The sequence below is a fragment of the Juglans microcarpa x Juglans regia genome, chromosome 4D (assembly GCF_004785595.1).
Source record: "Juglans microcarpa x Juglans regia isolate MS1-56 chromosome 4D, Jm3101_v1.0, whole genome shotgun sequence".
In the NCBI taxonomy this organism is placed as follows: Eukaryota; Viridiplantae; Streptophyta; class Magnoliopsida; order Fagales; family Juglandaceae; genus Juglans; species Juglans microcarpa x Juglans regia.
Genome location: NC_054600.1, coordinates 30,094,476 through 30,113,245, shown reverse-complemented (window position 1 = coordinate 30,113,245; position 18,770 = coordinate 30,094,476). Strand labels below are relative to the sequence as shown.

The 18,770-nt window shown below is 34.9% G+C and overlaps 1 protein-coding gene and 1 pseudogene across 1 annotated transcript; both read right to left on the bottom strand.

Moving 5' to 3' along the window:
- Window positions 1–3,383: 3,383 nt before the first annotated feature.
- Window positions 3,384–9,468, bottom strand: LOC121259604 (annotated as a pseudogene).
- A 2,536-nt stretch (window positions 9,469–12,004) lies between these two features.
- Window positions 12,005–18,554, bottom strand: LOC121259603 (transcription initiation factor TFIID subunit 4b). Its single transcript, XM_041161241.1, has 16 exons — window positions 18,211–18,554; window positions 18,005–18,110; window positions 16,226–16,773; window positions 16,005–16,100; window positions 15,820–15,888; window positions 15,142–15,702; window positions 14,924–15,064; window positions 14,103–14,227; window positions 13,897–13,984; window positions 13,645–13,780; window positions 13,474–13,529; window positions 13,343–13,399; window positions 13,123–13,263; window positions 12,908–12,973; window positions 12,564–12,819; window positions 12,005–12,323 (listed from the first exon to the last, which is right to left on the bottom strand). Exons 1-16 carry the CDS (start codon window positions 18,247–18,249, stop codon window positions 12,151–12,153), a joined length of 2,658 nt encoding a protein of 885 aa, XP_041017175.1. The 5' UTR covers window positions 18,250–18,554; the 3' UTR covers window positions 12,005–12,150.
- Window positions 18,555–18,770: the final 216 nt, after the last annotated feature.

Sequence of the window (18,770 nt, the reverse complement as noted above, 5' to 3'; positions counted from 1 at the left end):
TCATTGAACTCAAACATGTAATCATAGTAGTATGCTTGATGGGTCAATGGATAGAAAATCCACATTCTAAACTAATGAGAGGGTTTGATAGGTCATCAAATCTAGAGACATATTTAATATAGACATGCATTTAATAATGATTCAATGGATGCATCCACAACTAATCTATATAAATATCACATAATACTGAAAATTTAGACTTGAGAAAGTATGACAAAGGTCCCAATTTTTTTAAAAAAAAAACATTTTCGGCTCTCAGTTTCAACAAAAAAAATATGAATTAACTTTAGACACCAACACATGATTACACGTGCCGCACGTGTCAAAAAATGGTGACGAAAGTCCCCCCACGCGCCGCCTACGCATGTGGGCTTTGCTTTTGCTCTAGAGGCTATCTTGCCTCTGCTTCAATTGTCGTGACGAAAAGTGGAAAAGTAAGTAATATAGATCCAAGTAGAAAAGTGGACTACACTCTCTTTTACCAAGAATGAGACTGGGTCAAAAATATTGTTCCCTCGTCTTCTTCCTTAACTCAAAATTCTGTTTTTTTTCGATTTTGACCACCTATTTTCAATCATTCATAACTTACTCATGCTAAGTCCAAATTAAGCATATGATATGTCAAATTAAATCTTATGAACCCATCTTTCTAACCATATAAAATTTATATCCAAAAAATAAGATTTGGTTGGTTAAAAAATGATTCAAATTCACGGTCTAAACATGAACTCTAGAATTAGGGTTTCGGATTTCTTTTTCAAAATGCTACAAAACTTCACCAAAATTAAGAGACATATTTATGACATTATAAGAAATATTTTCATGTAGATAATTCAATCTTAAACAAGTCATACCGTAGCCTCTAATGAAAAATTCAAAACACAAGCAATCATGGCATATCATCAATTACATGCTTTTAAACTCATTCCAAAGCATCAAACAACATGTAATCTTATTCATATGGGCGAAAACAAGCAGCATAGGCTCTTATACTAATGTTAAATAAGGTTAAATCGAATTACCTCGAGAAGCGAAATTCTCACAAGGTCGGATCTTTACTTGTCTTACAATCCACGTCACTTTGTTGTTTGCACTTCTACGTCGCTTAGGAGGCTACTAGAGTCTCTTAAAAAATTTCACACTTCAAAATCAAGATATCTAGATGATTTCGCTAAAAAAAATGAAGAGAGATGAGAGTTTTTATCTTTTTACTAGACTCTTTCACTCACCACATTTAATGTACGTAGACTTTTATTTAAAGAGTTTTCAGACTTGGAAGTTAATAAACTTCCCTAATGTTGTGGTAGTGGTGGGAGTTAATAAACCATGTGGACACAACTTGGTCATAGAATTTACCCACTACCAACAATTAGCAATAGAAGTCATTTGACTATGGTTGATTTAAAAATAAGTCCGTGAATTAAAATCTTTTAACCAATGTAGAAAATTAAAGTGGATATACCCTTTCCACGTACTGGTTCTACTTTTTGTTATTGTTTGAGGATCCTGGTATTAATTCCTATTAACTTCAGGTTTAGGGAAATGTTGTTTTTACTTTTACTTTTTAGATTTTATCAAGACAGCTTCAGCAAATCATGCAATTTTGAATGACAGCAACGGCTAATGCATTTATTTGTAATATTTTTGTACAGTGACACGATCACTCTTTTAATTATGGCATTCGCCTTGTCTTTTGTGTGTGTGTATATATATATATATATATATATATATATATATATATATATATATATATATGTTACACTGTACATCATAACGGTAAGCTGTTTCATACATTTTTACTATGATATAGAGAAACATTGCTCTTAGGTTATAGTTAAAAAAAATGGCAGTAAAACTTTTGCTCCATAGATTTTAATTACATGTATCGTGGTAATTATAAATAGAATTCTAAATTTTATATATTCTGCTCAACGAATCAGCGGATTGCTATCTCTTAAACAACATGAAGATTTTGATTCAACCGTATTGAATTCATTGATGTAACATTGATGACCGAAAAGCTTTCAGAGGTGATCTACATTCAGAGAGAGCACATTTGCAGCCTTTTCCATTTTCCATTTTTTTTTTTCTTTCTGATGTATGGTTGGTCTTGCTTTGCAGTGCAAGGTCTGCATGCAGACGTTCATCTGCACCACGACAGAGGTGAAGTGCAGGAAACATGCAGAAGCAACACCCCAAATCTGATGTTTATGCACCCATATCAACTCATTAGCTTAATCTGTTTGTGGAGTATCTCGTATTATCGTCGATGTCTTCGCCTTGGTTTCTTATTTAAACGCTTGTGTTACTTTTTTTGTGGCCGTTGAATTGAAACGTGTCTGTTGATTGTCTTGAGTTGTAATCAAGGCAATTGCCAGCTTGAAACTGATCCACTGGTAAATGCGTCTAACTGGAACTGTGGGCATAGCACAAGTATACTCAATGTTTTGAAAATCGTACTGGACGCCGTATCGGTCAAGGCACTGGAACGAAATATTTCGATACCGATATCGTTTCGAGATAGCATTTCAGGATAACGTTTCGGAATAGTCGATATATAAATAAATTATATATATAAATATATATAAAAATTATATTCTAAAATAATAGTCTATATATAAATCAATTATATATAAATATATATAAATTATAAATAGTCTAGTCTGAATTGGGAGTTAAAAAATAAGCTTGTAGTTTAAAAAAAAAAAAAGACCCAAGCCAAAATATAGGCCGGTACAGGCCGAAATTGAGGTCGATACGGCCGGTATTTTAGTTGGTACGAAACTGATATAGTACCTGTACCGGCCGGACGGCCGGTATGAAAAATTTTGACCATACCGGCCTGTACGATACGAAATTTAAAACACTAATCCGGAATGCGCTCTTTTTGGGATTCTAATTTGCTAAAATTGGTGCAAATATCACTGCATCTTGTTAATTGTTATGCCCCGCAGAAAAGATGACTGGAAGTGGCTGTGGAGAGGAGAGGTCACCAATTCAAGATCAAGTGAATCATAGCCACAGAATGAGCTTCAGGGGCTGTGGTGCTACAAAATTCTTGAGGCAAAATCTCTCCATTGAGAAATTATAGGGGCAATTATTTCACAACTTTCGATGAAAATTTTATTATTTTTTTAATTCAAATCTAGTATCTATATCATTTTTCTTGCGGGATGACACATAAAAATAAGCATAACATCTTAAGTAAAAGTACCTTAATGTTTACGGACTCCCAATCCCTAACCTCCGGTCGCCCAAAAAAACCCATTATAAATAAACTATTGATCCAACGCAGTTGGGGACTCATCCATAGCCGTTGAAGACATGCTAATATGTACCATGTTAAGGTAGGAATTACAGCTCTCGGAAGGGAAGAAAGGGGAGAAAAAACCAGAGCATTTAATAGTTCCTATTACGAACAACAGCAGTATCCAGAGCACGGGAGACTTCACGTAAAAATTAGGAGCTAACCAAACAATACACAGTGGAAGAGCAAGCTAAAACAAAAAGAGCAAACGGAACATCTGTGCCAGACCAACCACCTAATCTATGTATCTATTTGTCAGGTAGTCATCAAACAATCTACAACACGTATAAATGGCCTGGATGGAATATGAACCTGCTTAAAAAAGGAACTCTCATGTGGCTAGGATTACCGTGTCCTGCTGTTCTCTGCACTTCTCACCTGGTGGAAATATGGATGAGCCTGAAGTACAAATAAATGAATTAGAATTTAGAAAACCAGATTATAGCACAAGCAAGCGCCTGCTATACAACTGTAATCAAGAAGAGTGAAGGCTAGGTTCATCAAGAATCGGAACATGAGATTTAAAAAGTAAAAACTGAAGAAACCAATATCCATCAGACTGAGTTTTAGGACAATTGCAATAATAAAAAAAACAAACAAACTATATTCTCAAGTTATAAGCATCATCAATGGGTTTAAATTCCAATAACAATCTAGAAGCTACGACAACTTGAGGTCCAAGTATCTTAATTAGTAGATACCGCATAAACCAAGAATGAAATTATGTCAAAGAGCATTAATTGAAACTAGATCCCATCCCTAGGGTGTGAACTCTGCACATCTTAATCTGAAAAAACAATTACAAAGCATATGCTTATGCTTTTGCAAGCTCAGAAGAGGTAGTAGGCGCAGGCAGGGAAAAGAGAGGGTAAAGTTTTGAAGTTCTTTCTCAAAAAAGGTAACCCAGAGAAGACATGCTCCAGCCCTACACCCAGTAAAATACCTAATAGCATTCCAAAGGAATGATAGAAATCAAGATTTCTTATCCTCGGTGCAGAAATTTACTCCTTAGGCTGAATAGAAAATGATGGAGAAAAAAAATTAAATAAAAAATGTCCAAACAGTGTCCCAACTATAAGCCTGCCGATGATCAGACTAGTGCAACCAGCATAGGAATAAGGATGTTATTAATTGAAAAAAAAAAGGTGGGGAGGAAACAGCACCCCAGAGAGAGAGAGAGAGAGGTATACCATTGCTTCTCTTGCTGTAAGCCTATCCTGATGATCATATCGAAGGAGCTTATCTAGGAAATCAATGGCCTGCATGTCACAAATAAAGACAAAAGAATCAAGACTAGTGTGGAGAAAGATAAACAAACTTGGTCAATCTTATGTTTTTCGACATTTTAACGAAATTACCTCGGGGGAAACTAGATGCTGATTGTCTGCATTTATAAATCTCGGCCATGGCTTCCTGATGTGTCTGCAGTAGGGCAAAATAAGATGGTATACCATATATGAGTACCAAGGCCAAAGAAATATCATCTTATTCATTCAAGAAGTTTTGTCTAAAAACAGGAAAATGATGCAGTAAATGGCATCCTTATGCCATGGAGAGGCTGAAGACTTGGCTTTTTTAAGGGGTAAGATTTAAACCCCAAACCCATCATAACCACATAGATGTCTTTGCGCCACCATGGCAAAATTGAGAATGGTTGTTCTTAAATTGCAATCAACGTTTAAGTTAGATATTACTTGGCATGCTTGTGAGGCAAAGTAACCATAAGGGAGTTGTTAGGTTTACCTTCCAACGAGAGCATCAAGCTGAGGATCAAGCACTAGATTATATTTGTTCAAATATGCATTTAACTCATCTGTCCCAAGAACCTAAAGAAAAATGACCAATTTTAAATGACAAAGCTTTCCAGCAATCACAATTCATCACTAAGAAGTAAGAAATATATGAGCATTGAGAACGTACAGTTGTTAAATGAATAAATGTCAGTTTCTTAGCTGTCTATGAAACCTCAACATTGCAGTAAAGTAAAATTATTCTTCTTTTCAATAACTGCTTGCTTCTAATCAAGCACTCAAAGATGTGGACATTTGGACAGCATCATGTTTTACCTACTAACTTCTTGTGGGTGTATTTAAGGGCTACATTAGTTGCACTAACTACAATGGAAATTTCGGGCTGTGCATGCATTTCCTTTCCTTTCTAGGCTCCTACAAATTGAAAGCATTTGGCATGTTGGACCATGATCCTCAACATGGACTCCCGCTCACTTAGTGCCACAACCATCAACTTCGGTTATTCTTTTTGGTTGCACATATTGCAACAGCTTGGGTTAAGCCAGAGTTTAGGTATCAGATAAGCATAGCAGTCAAAGTATGCACCTTGCGTAGCAGCAACTCTAGGAAAAGCTAGAGCCCTTTAACAGCAAGGCAAGCATGCTGCATGGTCAACCCAAAGCCCAAAGTATTGATCATCACTATGAGTAAAACTAAAAAGTTCTCGGACGCCTCTTAAAGTACAATGACAGAAAAACCAAAACTTTCAGCAGATTTTAAAATTTTAAAAGCACATATAAGCAAAGGATTGACTATAATTCTAAAGATCTAAGGAACATAACAAAATGACCTTGGCAATTTTGAAAAGCTGGTCATGATTGTCATGCCCATAAAAGAATGGCTCCTTTCAGAAAATCTGCGGGGGGAAGAAACACCCTATTTAGAAACATCATCATGAAAAACAAGAAAAATGTCATGGCACTTCCAAGCAACTTTGACATGATGAAAGGAATGCACAGTTCCAACATAAATCTTACCATTCCTGCAAACATGCAGCCCAGGCTCCACATGTCCAATGAATAGTCATAGTCTTGTAAGTTGACAAGTAGCTCAGGCCCCTTAAAATACCTTAATAAAATGGATAAAATTATATAATCTCTGTAAAATAGATAATAGTGTGTGCATGATTCACAGATCACGACTTTACAAAATCTAAACTATGGGCCAACCACTCAAACTATTTTCTTGCTGAACAATAATGAAACTCTAATTAGCTTATATATCAGAGATCAGTGAATTTTTTACGAAAAATTTATCAACATATGCAAAAGCTGACAAAAACCAAGATACTAAGAACTTCCACAAATTGTATTGAATTTAAGGGGATCCACTAACAGAATTATTATGCCTAACAATTTTTTCCAATTTTGTTGCTATAAAGGGAAATGTAGGTAGAGTATTAGTTTTTACACATGTAACATGCTCATTAAACAATGAATGGCACAATATACATAAACATTATTAAAATACAGGTTCGGCAGTTTTTAATACTTTGTTCCTCTAGTAGTTCGGCAGTGGTCGAACTACTAGCAAGCTAGACCAGCCTTCATACTTGCTCCCGTGTGGCAGCTGCATGGAAGATGATTCATTTGTGTAGCTGAATGAGAGGTGTTTTAATAACACGGAACGTAATGTAGATGAATTATGGAAATTCTTTACAAGTTCGTTACTTAGTTGGTCTTCTGCTATTGTACTCAATGGAGGGGATGTCAATGAGTTTTTGTCATCGCTTTTTTAACTATAGAATGTAACTAGGTGTTTCTGTTGTATACTTCCTATATACATGGGCTTGCTTCACCTATTTCTAGTTTGATGAATAAAATTTTTTACTTATAAAAAAAATATATATATTATAATGGGCTGAGTTTCCATGATTTTCTTGTCCTTTACGCTATTTCTAATTAGGTGTTCCTTTTGTGTACTACCTGTATACTTGGATTATGCCTTTAACATTTTTTAATAAAATCTTCAATTACTGTAAAAAATATAATATAGATATACACTAATCAGGACAAATGTTCAGAAGATAAGAATCTTGTTGAACCCATAATTGAATCATAACATGAGGATATAGAAAATCACATGGCTAAATTAAAGAGTTAGTTAAATCCAAGTAGGCTCACCTCGAAGCTACACGAACATTATATTCTTTACCAGGATGGTAGAACTCAGCTAGACCCCAATCAATCAAGCGAAGTTTCCACATCTCATGGTCAATCATAATATTGTGAGGCTTGACATCTCTATGCATAATGCCTTGTGAATGGCAGTATTCCAACGCCTGCACTCGCAAATGGCATGAATTAGTTAAGTACACATTGCTACATCAAGTACACATCAGAAATTTAGGCCCCGTTTGGATATGCAGTTGGTCTCGTCTCATCTCAACATCCAAACACTACTCAAACACAAATACTTTTTAATTTCTCTTTCATTACAACTTTTCCAAACTTCCATATAAAATACAAAAAACAATTAAACTTTTTCAAATCCCAAAACAAAAATAATATTAAAAAATAATATTATAACAATATTTTAACTTTATAATACTTTTATTCAACTTTTTCTCTCTCCTTTCCCAAAACCCAATAAAAACCTTAACTCAAACTATTTTACTACTATTAACAGATTTCTTATCTCATATGATGACTATCCAAACAACGCCTTAATGTCTTTGACAATTAACCAAAAAGTTGTTATCAATATATGAAAATGAGAAGCACTGTGACGAAAGGCAAATGATTTTTTTCCTTTATTTTTTTAAAGTTTCGACCACAATACATCATTTAAAGTAGAGGGTGAATTTGTGGTTTCAAGACCCAAAAGGTGCATGTGAAAAAAAGGAATGCAACCGTTCCGGTAGAGAGAAGTCTGCCACTTCTTTTAATAGTTAATGCCATACATTCTTTTCTGTTGTGATTCATTTATCAAATAATCAATTTCAACAATTAAATAGTTCGCTAAGCATGATACCAGAATCAAGCAGTGATATTGAAAGAGTTTAAACACAGTCTCGGTGGCCACTTAATTTGAAACATGATCAGATGAAAACCTTGAGAAGCTCGAATATATAGTAGCGTATGTCATAACCAGTCAGCGTTGGGTACAAAACTTTAGAATCTGTACTGTTCACATATTCAAAGACCAAGCTAGGAGTCTTCGGGTGCTGATCTCTAACAATATCAAGCAGCTTCACAACATTTGGGCCTCCACAGAGATTCTGTAGTATTTTAATCTCTCTTTATCTGCACGAATATCATATCACATTAATGTGCATAAAAAAGAATCACCAAGAATTAGTAAGGTAAGATTTTAAGTAAAACACCAATCTGGGGGAACAGCTACATGTTCTGTAAAAATAATTTATCGACCCCTTAATTCGGAATATATGTAGAGTCGAGCTTCTTTATTAATGAAAAAAAGAAGAAGATTAAATTGGTATGATCTGCTTCCTGTCATGGTTCTTTTATTGGAAAAACAAGACATTAAATGGGGACTCCACTCGAAACTCAATGGTCATGCCACATGGTTGAGCGCTCATAAATCTTTGGATGACAGCTATTGGAATTTGAGGGCCAAAAGGCATACCGACACCCCAGCCACAGGCATATAAAGAAAAGACACGTTAAAATGCAAAAAGACCACTCACCTTCTTTTTCTTAACAGGTTTAAGGATCTTGATAATGCATTTCTCATTGCTCGGAACATTTATACCTTCAAATACCTCACTGTATTTTCCCCTTCCCACTTTTCGAACAACCTCATAGTCATCTTGGTCACTGAGTACAAACGAGAGAAGAAAAATAAGTATGCAACGCACACTTGAACGCAGGAAAAACAAAACTCAATAATTTCATATTACTTATAGAGGAGAAACGATCCAGGGCTTCGGGGAGCACAATTCCCCGATGAGTTCTATTTGGCAGGTATTCCTCCACCTACTTGCATCTGCCTTGTACCGCAAGATAATCCTAGTAATTTCGAAATTAAACAGCCCTGGATCCCATCTGAGGATGACTGATACAAGAAGAATAATATGAAAGAAAAATTCTAAGACAAAATTGTATATATCAGTACCCCCATTGAACGGTGAGAGACTCGTAGTCCCAGTAATCTCTCGGGCGATGAACATTGACGTCGGCGTAGACCCGAGCCCTGGACATGGCTTGCCCCGAACACTCGGACGAAAACGACATCCACCTTGTTCTGCAAGCTTTATTCGGGTCGACGATAATAAAGAGGCCCCGACCTAAGGCAATAAACATACAGCAGTTGCAACCGATTTTGATTGCAAATGGAAATTTGAAAACACCCTGAACTCATTCACCTGAGGCGTTCGTAACTTCTTCAATTTCTGTGGTTAGAGGGTACCAGCCATGTAGTCGTCTGTATATACAATCATCTCATCTCATCTCATCTCATTATTATAATTTTTTTAAATTTTAACATAAAATAAAATAAATAATTCAACTTTTTAAAATCTTAAATCAATATTAAAAAATATATTATAATAATAAATTTTAACTTTAATCTCAACTCATCTTATTTATTATATGAAAACAAACGAGTTTTTTAATATATATATATATATTATTAGAATATATATTTTAATATAAATTTTGTTTTGTAATTTAAGAAAGTTAAATTATTTTTTGTGTTTTATTTAAAAATTTAAAAAAATTATAAAGATTAAATAATAATTAGATAAAAAAAATTAAAAAAATTAAAATTAAAAAATATTTATATTTGAATGATATTTGAAAATAAGATGAAATTAGTTCCCAAATGAGACCTAAGTCTAATATTTTTTTAAACAACAAATTTTGATTATAAAATTTACTTATTTTTGTTAGTTTTATATTCTGTGTTTTTCAACCATTTTAATTTTATAATGGGTTTATTTTGGTTTTAGATTTGAATTTTATTTTAAAACTTAAAATTTCTTAATCTTTTAATTGATGAGCCAAGTTCATTGAATAGTTTTAATTTTTTTTTTAAATATTTGTACACTATCTCGGATGTTTTTGTAAGTGGCTCAGTTTATATTCGCAAGTCATCTCAACTCATTTCAACTTATCTCAACTTATTTCACTATTATTTATTACTATTTATCAATTTTAACTTACAAATTTTACTACTATTTACAACTTATCTTAATTCATCTCAACTCATCTTCGAATCCAAACGATATTAAATGTTATCCCATTATTTTTCACCATTAATTAATAAAACCCCATCGGACTAACCATTTTGGTAATTAGCATTACTTATCGTTGTGATTTTCTGTTGAATAATGTCAGATAGAGATTTAGGCACATCTTTTAAAAAAATTGGAGGAATTAAAGGCTCTCATAAAAAATAGAAAAAAATTACTATGTCGCCCAATAGTTACAACTCCATTTGACCGCTCAGTAAATTTTGTGTATTTTTTTTATTATTTAATGATTAAGAAAATAATTTTTCATATATTGATATATTTTTTATATTTTTTAAAAATATTTAAAAATGATAAAAAAAATGTGAATAAAAAAAAAAACTACTTTTACACTAGCGGACACTAAGCTGCAAGTGATACAGTAGTGCAACTCTAAAAAAAATCTACTTATCATGCTTTTTCTTGAAAAAAGTGTTTAAGACGTGCACATTCTAAAATTTTATCCAGACTCTTTAAAAAAAAAAAAATTAACCAGGGAGCATTTTCAACATAGGCAAACCCCAAACGCCAAATGGTAATTTTTTCTTAAGAGTAGTACAACTTATCATCTATTTTATCATTATTCTCTCATTATCTCATAATGGATTTGGATACACAAACATGTCTCATCTCATCTTATCATTACAATTTTTCTAAATCCTCTTATAAAAATATAATAAAAAATTCAACTTTTTTAAATTTTAAAATAAAAATTTTATTACAAAATTTTATTTAATAATATTTTATTTAACTTTTAACAAAATATTTTATCTAATCTCATCTCATCTGAACTCTCTATCCAAATCCACATTTAAATGATTGAAAATTATTTATTATATTTTATTTATAGGCTATTATTTAATGATATGTCAAGAGATGTTAAGATGATATTGATAGAAAAAATAGATAAATTTGTCCAGAATGAAAAAAGCCGGCTAAAAGCAAACTATAGACATTAATAAAACTTGTTTTGCTTTTCTTTTTGCTTTTTGTTTAAGTTAGGATAGCGATGTTACCAACGGTTTGTTTGGATTCAAAATTCATATAAACTCATTTCATCTGATTATTATAATTTTTATAAATTTTTAAACAAAATATAATAAATAATTTAATTTTTTTAAATTACAAAACAAAAGTTATATTAAAAATGATATTCTGTCAATATTTTATTCAATTTTTATCTTATCTCATATCTACTCAACTCACTATCCAAATCTTCCTAAAATTACAAAATCTGACCGGTTTACATGGAGGTGGATATACAATGAAAAAAAACCAAACTCAAACTCTCTTTTATTAAGGTGATCACGATCAACCCCGATTTTCTCCGATCGATGGTCATGCTCTATTTTGATCGGTGTAAATAATTTAAATTAAAATGTTTTATTGAATTCAAAAAAAAAAAGTTGAATAAAAATATTACAAAATTAAAAAATTATTTAAATATAATTTGAATATAATTTTTGTTTTAAAATTTGAAAAAGTAGTATTATTTGTTATGTTTTGTTTTTTTGAGTTTGAAAATTTGGTAATGATTAGATAAAAAAAACTTAAGATTTTGAAATTGAAAAATATTTTGTGTTTTATTGATGACTATATGAGAATATTTGAGAAGGATTGTGTTGCCAAACGAGTAGTTTACAATCATACGACTTGTGCAGGACTAACTGCTGCTTCTAGGGTAAGCCATTCTGCTTTCTGCAAGAATAAATATCACAAGGCTATACCATTTGGCGAATATCACAATAGCTTAAGAAAAGAGCGAGCACAATCCTTCAACACCAGCAGCATTTGCATTCAAACGGGTAAACACTGATTATCTTGGCAATACAAGCCGAAAAACATGAACCATGCTTTACTCATTCAGCAGTGCCATCAGAACGAATTTTCTCATACAGGCGATATATCAGATTAGACCTAGACATCTGGGGTTCCCTTTCCAGGACTGCAATAACATCCTTAACGGAGATGCTACGAGCCACCCGGGTTTGAGTCGCAGCAATTTGGTTCCTTCCAGATTTTCTAAGAGGCCCTGTTTTTTAGGGGAGAAGGAACAAATTAAGGAACACATCTTACAGAGTGAGAATGCATAAAGGGTATTTTGTCAATAAAAGAGCTTGGCTAAACTGAAAAGGAAAGCAAATAAGTCAAACTTACTCATCAATGATTCAATGGTCTTTCCTGTAGCGGAGTTGCAGTGATATCTAATATTAACTAGATTATTGCCAGCTACATAACTATAAAAACTGTCATCAATTTAAAGCATACTTACCAAAAGCAGCAATAGAAGCTGTGTTTCCCCTTTTCTCTGCATCCTGATTCTCTTTTCTTCCAGATGTCGATAGAGGCTTGCGACTTGCATCTTTACCTGGCTGAGAGCCAGATGCATCCGTCACTCCTTCACGTTTCTGCCGGGCTTGCTCAGCCATAAGTTGCCATTTTGACAGCATGTCATCTCCTCCAACAGCAGCACGGGCAGCAACATTGGCAGCTGTTGTCCTCATTTTGTCATCCTCCTCTTTGTTTGCCTGCACCAAAGCACATAGCAACATAAAAAGTTGAGAAATTGGTTTGAGTTAATTTAAAGTGGTTTGCATAATGAATTATCCTTGATACCTTAATGGACTTGCCACGACCTTCGTCTTTATCTTTCTCTCCATCAACTCCATTACTACCCTCGGGCTGTATTGGGAGGTTATATAGTAAATATCATCACAGGTACAAAGAATTGATATAAAGTAGATATATTGTGTATTTGATAATATGCGTGTTTATACAAAGTAGTACTCAAGGAGCTCGGTTTACATCTCATAAAATGCGGAGGCACTCACTTCATTAAGTCTCCGGAGCCTCTCTGCTTCAGCCTGTTTTTTATCCCATTCCTCCCTAGCCTTCTTGTTCATTGTCATGATTTGATGTTGAACATCTGAGGTGATAAGAGTACGGTGTCTTGGTTTCTCAATATCAACTCGCTACAGAGATGCAAATTCAGAGCAATTTAATTACAGATAATATGAGTCAGAAGAAAGAAAGAAAAGAGGAAGCACTTGCCTGTTTTGATAGTCTTATTAGATTACTTATCAGTCCACGCATTCTTTCCTCCACACACTGAAGATTTAGTATTCCATAAGAACACATATAAACCTCAATAAAGAAAAAGGACCAAGTAGCTAGCATCTCACCAATGACAAGCATCGCTCCACATCATTGCTTGTGCTCTTCAAGCCACATTTGGCCACTGCCACATAGATAACACAGAAAATATCAGCTCGCCGACTTTAGTTGACAAGCAGTCATAGCACTGAGTGCAACGTGTATAGAATTAATGAAGAAATATTCACTATAGCATTAACTGATCTCTGCCAGTTTTTTCTGAAGTGGAGTTTTCTGCAAAATGAGTTTTTCTTCCTCTTCTTGCACAGCTCTTCGAGATGCTTCTGAAACTCGACTGTCTTCCTTGGGCCCAGAAAATAGCTGCTCTTCCTCTTCCTATTTAGTAGCAGAATGACAGAAGGTTTTTCAGCTTGTCTACTTTAATGGGAATTGTTTACTTAATTAGCTTATACTTCACAACAGGCAGAGGTCAAAATGGCATGATAGCATACCCTCAGATTGACTCCACTGACAGCAGTAACATCATTTAGTTGTTCAATGCTTTGATCCGAAAACGCCCCAGATACTTTTTGCTTCTTACTGTGGGGTGTCAGATAAATTATGCCTCAATAAAAGGTTAACATGGAGGATGAACGAAATCACTTCGAAATCATAGATATCATCCCCAGGCCATAATACAACAGAAAAAGACTTTCACCTTGGCAGAGGTTGTGATGAACCAAGTGCTTCAAGTGGTTTCTTCTGGCCAATAGAAGGCTTTTTGGAAGGTGTTCTCGAGTTAGTCCCAGCAGAAGAGGCTGCGGATGGGATCCGAGGCCCCAACTAAGAAAGTGTAGAAGCAAGAAGGAAATTAGCAAATTAGCCATCCATAAAAGAAGAAAAGTGATTTACCAGACGAAGGCATGTACTTTGCATAAATATATTTAGCAGCACAAAATAAACCAGGGAGAACGGAAATCTAACCAAAAAAAAAAGGCTGGATGCAATGAACTTTAACGTGAAGTAATAAGAGGTATAATGGGTATATTCTTAAACAAAATATTTCCCCATGAATAGATATCTGCACAAATGTACACAGCACAGAAGGCACAAAATAACAAGATTACTGTATTATCAGTATAATTATGGAGCACATAAAACAGAAGTGACAAGATATAATAAATTAGAATAATCTCAATCTTCATCAGTCCTGAGTCCAACTTAAACAGCTATTTCTCAGCTATATATCTGACAAAATTCATATCATGTGCAATCACTAATTGCTTAGGGTTATATTATATGATGGCCATTGGCCAATAAACAGATCTTCAGTATCCTTGTATGAGCACCGTATTTGAAAATGGCAAGTAATCCTCAGTGACTTTAACTCTCCTCTGGCTCCAAATTGCCTCATGCAACTTGACACAAATCGCAGAGGGTCCTTACCTTCTTAGATAATCTATTGAAATAACATAATTTGCTTGATAAGATTAACTAAAGGCACCACAGAGAAAAAGAAAAAAAGAAACTAGAGATTACCGGGACAGTAGGATCCAACTGTGCTGCCATGGAAGGAGAAACTGAATTGGAAGGCATCATGCTCATTGATGTCGAAAGGCCCATCCTTGAAGACTGCTTCTCCAAAGCCTCATCGTTTACAGTTCCAGGGGTTGCATTTCCCTGCTCAAGCTGTGCAGCAGAATGAGAAGACAATCCATGTGGATGAGGAAAAGGGGTTTGTGATGCGGCTCTGTAACCTGATCAATTGCTTCCTGTTTCACACCAGCCATTGATGGGGAAAGGGCAGAACTTTGTTCTTTATTTGTTGATGACTGCCAAGGAACCGGTATCTGTTGTGATGTTGAATTGTTTGTCAGGTGAGAAACAGATCCACCCTGAAGTCTCTTTGGATCATTGGTAGAATTTAGCCTCTCAAACTTAGGAATGCTCATCGTGTTCATCGCCTGTGTTGTCCCACTTAACTGAGTTGAATTTATGTTCTGATGTTGAGAGATTTGCCTTGTTTGTGCTTCATGAGTGTGTGTTTTGACAGATGATGTCAATGTATTGACATTTGTCCCAGAATATGGGTTATAATTACCACTGGTACTTCCGTAAATGGAAGGGAAGTGCAAATGTTGTTGCTGCTGCTTGTTAAGTCCTTGTGTAGGAATTGAGGATTGTTCCCTTTCCGGATTGATGCCGCTTGCACTGGAAGAAGGCACTTGACTTCCTTGCCCTCCATGAGAATCTGACTGTCGATTCCCCTCTCGAGATTTCTGAGCATTGTTTTCTATACCTGGATAGCTTGAATCAGCCTGCATTTTAACAACTGAAGAGGTTATATGAGAAGGGTCTGCAGAAGAGTTTAAGCCCTTCTGATGAAGATTTGCTAATGAATGGAGATCATTGAATTATGTAGAACTAGCACTAACAGATGGCATCCGCTGAGGGTGTTGCCGTGCTGAAGCTTGAGCTTGCAACTGGAATTGGTTGGAACTTGGCTGCAACCATAAATCAGGCTGGTTTTAGCTTGATTAGAATAAAGAGCACCACAAAACTGACTAAAACTATACCAAGATCTTTATAATCACGCCATGGTGTAATTGATACTTCTTACCTGTGATTGTATTTTCATTACTGCCAATTTGAGCATATGGTCTCCTACAATACCTCTCATGTGCCGGACGAACCCTTCTTTGGGGATCTCGTTTTTCTGGAAAAGCATTGGTAGTTGATAAATTAGTTTCAACAGGAAAATTAAGGATACACACATTTCGATCACACAGAAAAATGTACAAGTCATATTAATCAATAATGAAACTGGTATCAGGGGTACACCTTTAGCTTAGCAAATATTGTTTGAAGTTGCATGGCTCTGTCTTTATCAAGTTGGGCTTGTAAAACAGGCAGCAACACTCCAAATGGTACTTGCCCAGGTCTAGAACGATTTATTGGGTTGCTTGCCTGTTCAGTGATTGTCGCCTGTTGATTACTCATTTTCTGTAATTTTGCGTATTGAGATTCACCTTCTAGACCAGGTCTTCTATCTGACTCATGTATTGAGATGGAAGGTTTTTCAGAAATCTGCATCCCACTTGTTTGGGGATTCTGTAGGGAATTATTTTGTGTCTGACCCTGTTGACTATCATCTTGGGATCTTTTCTCTTGCATTTGGACATTATTGAGAACATCTGGGGCATCACTCTGTTGTTGCTGATTTTCAATAACAGATGCATGTTGCTTTAGTTCCATTCCAGATAAAGGTTGTTCTAGCTGCTGGGCACCTTTTTGGTCTGGTTGAATTTGACATTCAATACTTTGATCTTGGTTAGCAGTTTCCCACTGTGGTAACTGACTGGGAGTATGATTGCTTACTTGAGACAAAACTGCCACAATATTCATTGAAAGGGTTAAGAAATTGTTGGGCAGGAAATTTAAACCCATCGATTGAGTATTAGAGAAGACTAAAGACGTTTAATTGGAATGCTTGAGCTCAATATCTTCAATCTAGACCATAGATTAATAGCTAATAGGTAAGCTAAAAAGATTTTTCTAAAGCACAATCATAAATTAGCAGAAATAAACTCATGATTGTAGGAAAATCACGTTACAGGAAATACAGCACTCAGATGCCCAGTCGCAAACCCTTGCAAAAACAATTCCCCTCCAAATAACAAGTTTTCACAAAATTTGAAACCCTTTTTGTGATAATAAAGGGGAAAAAGTAAAAAATATGAGACATAAAATTAGAATCGGGAATGAGGATAAAATATTAAATACTTCAACACTTCCAACTTAACATTAGAAGTTGGTACTGAACATCCAGCTAGCCTGGAACAGTCTGTCATCTACTTATGCAGAAAACAATATAACGATTATATATTAAGCAAACGATCTTGCACCTTGCAAATGATTTATTAATCCAGTCCAAAAGCTCACTGACTGCAATCATAATCAATACATTGGGTTCAAAATAAAGTGCAATAACAGCGATTTAGCTCAATAATTAAGTTCCAAGTTCACGCTGACAGGAACTATAGAACATCCATCCATAAGACCCACACAACAAACAATAGTAAAAGGTGCACTCTTGGCTTCTATTGATAACTTATCATTTAATTATTTAGGCCCCATTTCTCTTCAAAATCAAACAGTGGATGAAACAAAAATGCTAGAAGATTCTTGAACATGACTTCTACTAAAACCAGAAATCTAAACAATGGTTAGAACGTTTTTCATCTACAACACAAAAAATTCTAAACTTCATCTGTTATCATAATCAGCTGCAAAATTAACATGATATTCACTTGATACTCCACCATACGCGAAGCCAACTACAAGCTTTAATTTATCTCTGTAATCTGTGTTTTCTTTTTGTTTTTTCGGCCACTACTTTATTGTGTGGATTTAATTCAGAAATAATTCTAAGCAAACATTCAACATATTTAATTCCTTAGATAATAGCTGCTGGCAAAATTTGAGCAACTTTAAATAATTTTTCATTTTTTTAAGACAGGTGTGGATATATTCGTGTACGGCGCATCCTAATCTGAAAATTCTATTAATTGCCCTACTATTAAGAACGTGTAAAATGGAGGAGAAAACAAAAGAACGCACCTTTATCTGAATCAGAGTTCTGTGAAGTGGAGGCATCTCCGCCTATGTCTCTGTTTAGGGCAGCCTGGAACGCCTCCACGTCCGCCCCCGAATGCATACTCTCGTCCTACGCGTAACCAAAACGCAACAAAAGATAAATCTAATCTCAATTTTCCAAAATCCCACGCACACACAGAAAGAGAGAGGGAGAGACAGAGAGAGAGTACCTCGTCTTCCTCGAGAAGCTTCATTATGGAAGGATCCATGATATCGTGTATCTGCGCACTGCCTTGGGGAATTTTAATCTCACCGGTGGGTAATTGGGCGAATCTGAGTCCTTTGGAATATAAATCAATATTTGTTCACGACAGATTGAAGAAGATTAGAAAGAACAATTTTCTTAATAATTTATTTCTTTAAGGAATAATTGAATGGCATTCTTGACTGCCTGTGGGAAAAATAACAACAGAAGGAAAACAGAAGAAGAAGAAGAAGAGCTTATCGTAGTGAATGCGAGTGTTTGTGCATAAATAGGGATCCTCTCACCCGATATCGTTTCATAAGCCCGCACAGTTCTTTTTACTTTCATTTTATTATCCAATTTTATATTGAATAAGAGTGCTCATTCGGGTATCCGGGTATATCCGGTCCAAAACCTGTACTTCAAATCCGGGCAAGATTTCGCGCAATTTCGGCCCGGATATCTGGGTATACCCAGGGCAGAACCAAGATGAATAAAATGTGCAACCTCCAATTGTAATTAATAAAATGTGTGGTAATACACATG

Coding starts and splice junctions, on each gene's coding strand:
- LOC121259603 (XM_041161241.1), bottom strand. CDS start 18,249: ATGGATCCTTCCATAATGAAGCTTCTCGAGGAAGACGAG. Junction 15,703..15,819: donor ACCCTCAGCGGATGCCATCT/GTTAGTGCTAGT, acceptor GTTAAAATGCAG/GCTGATTCAAGCTATCCAGG. Junction 12,820..12,907: donor GTCGTGGCAAGTCCATTAAG/GTATCAAGGATA, acceptor GCTTTGGTGCAG/GCAAACAAAGAGGAGGATGA.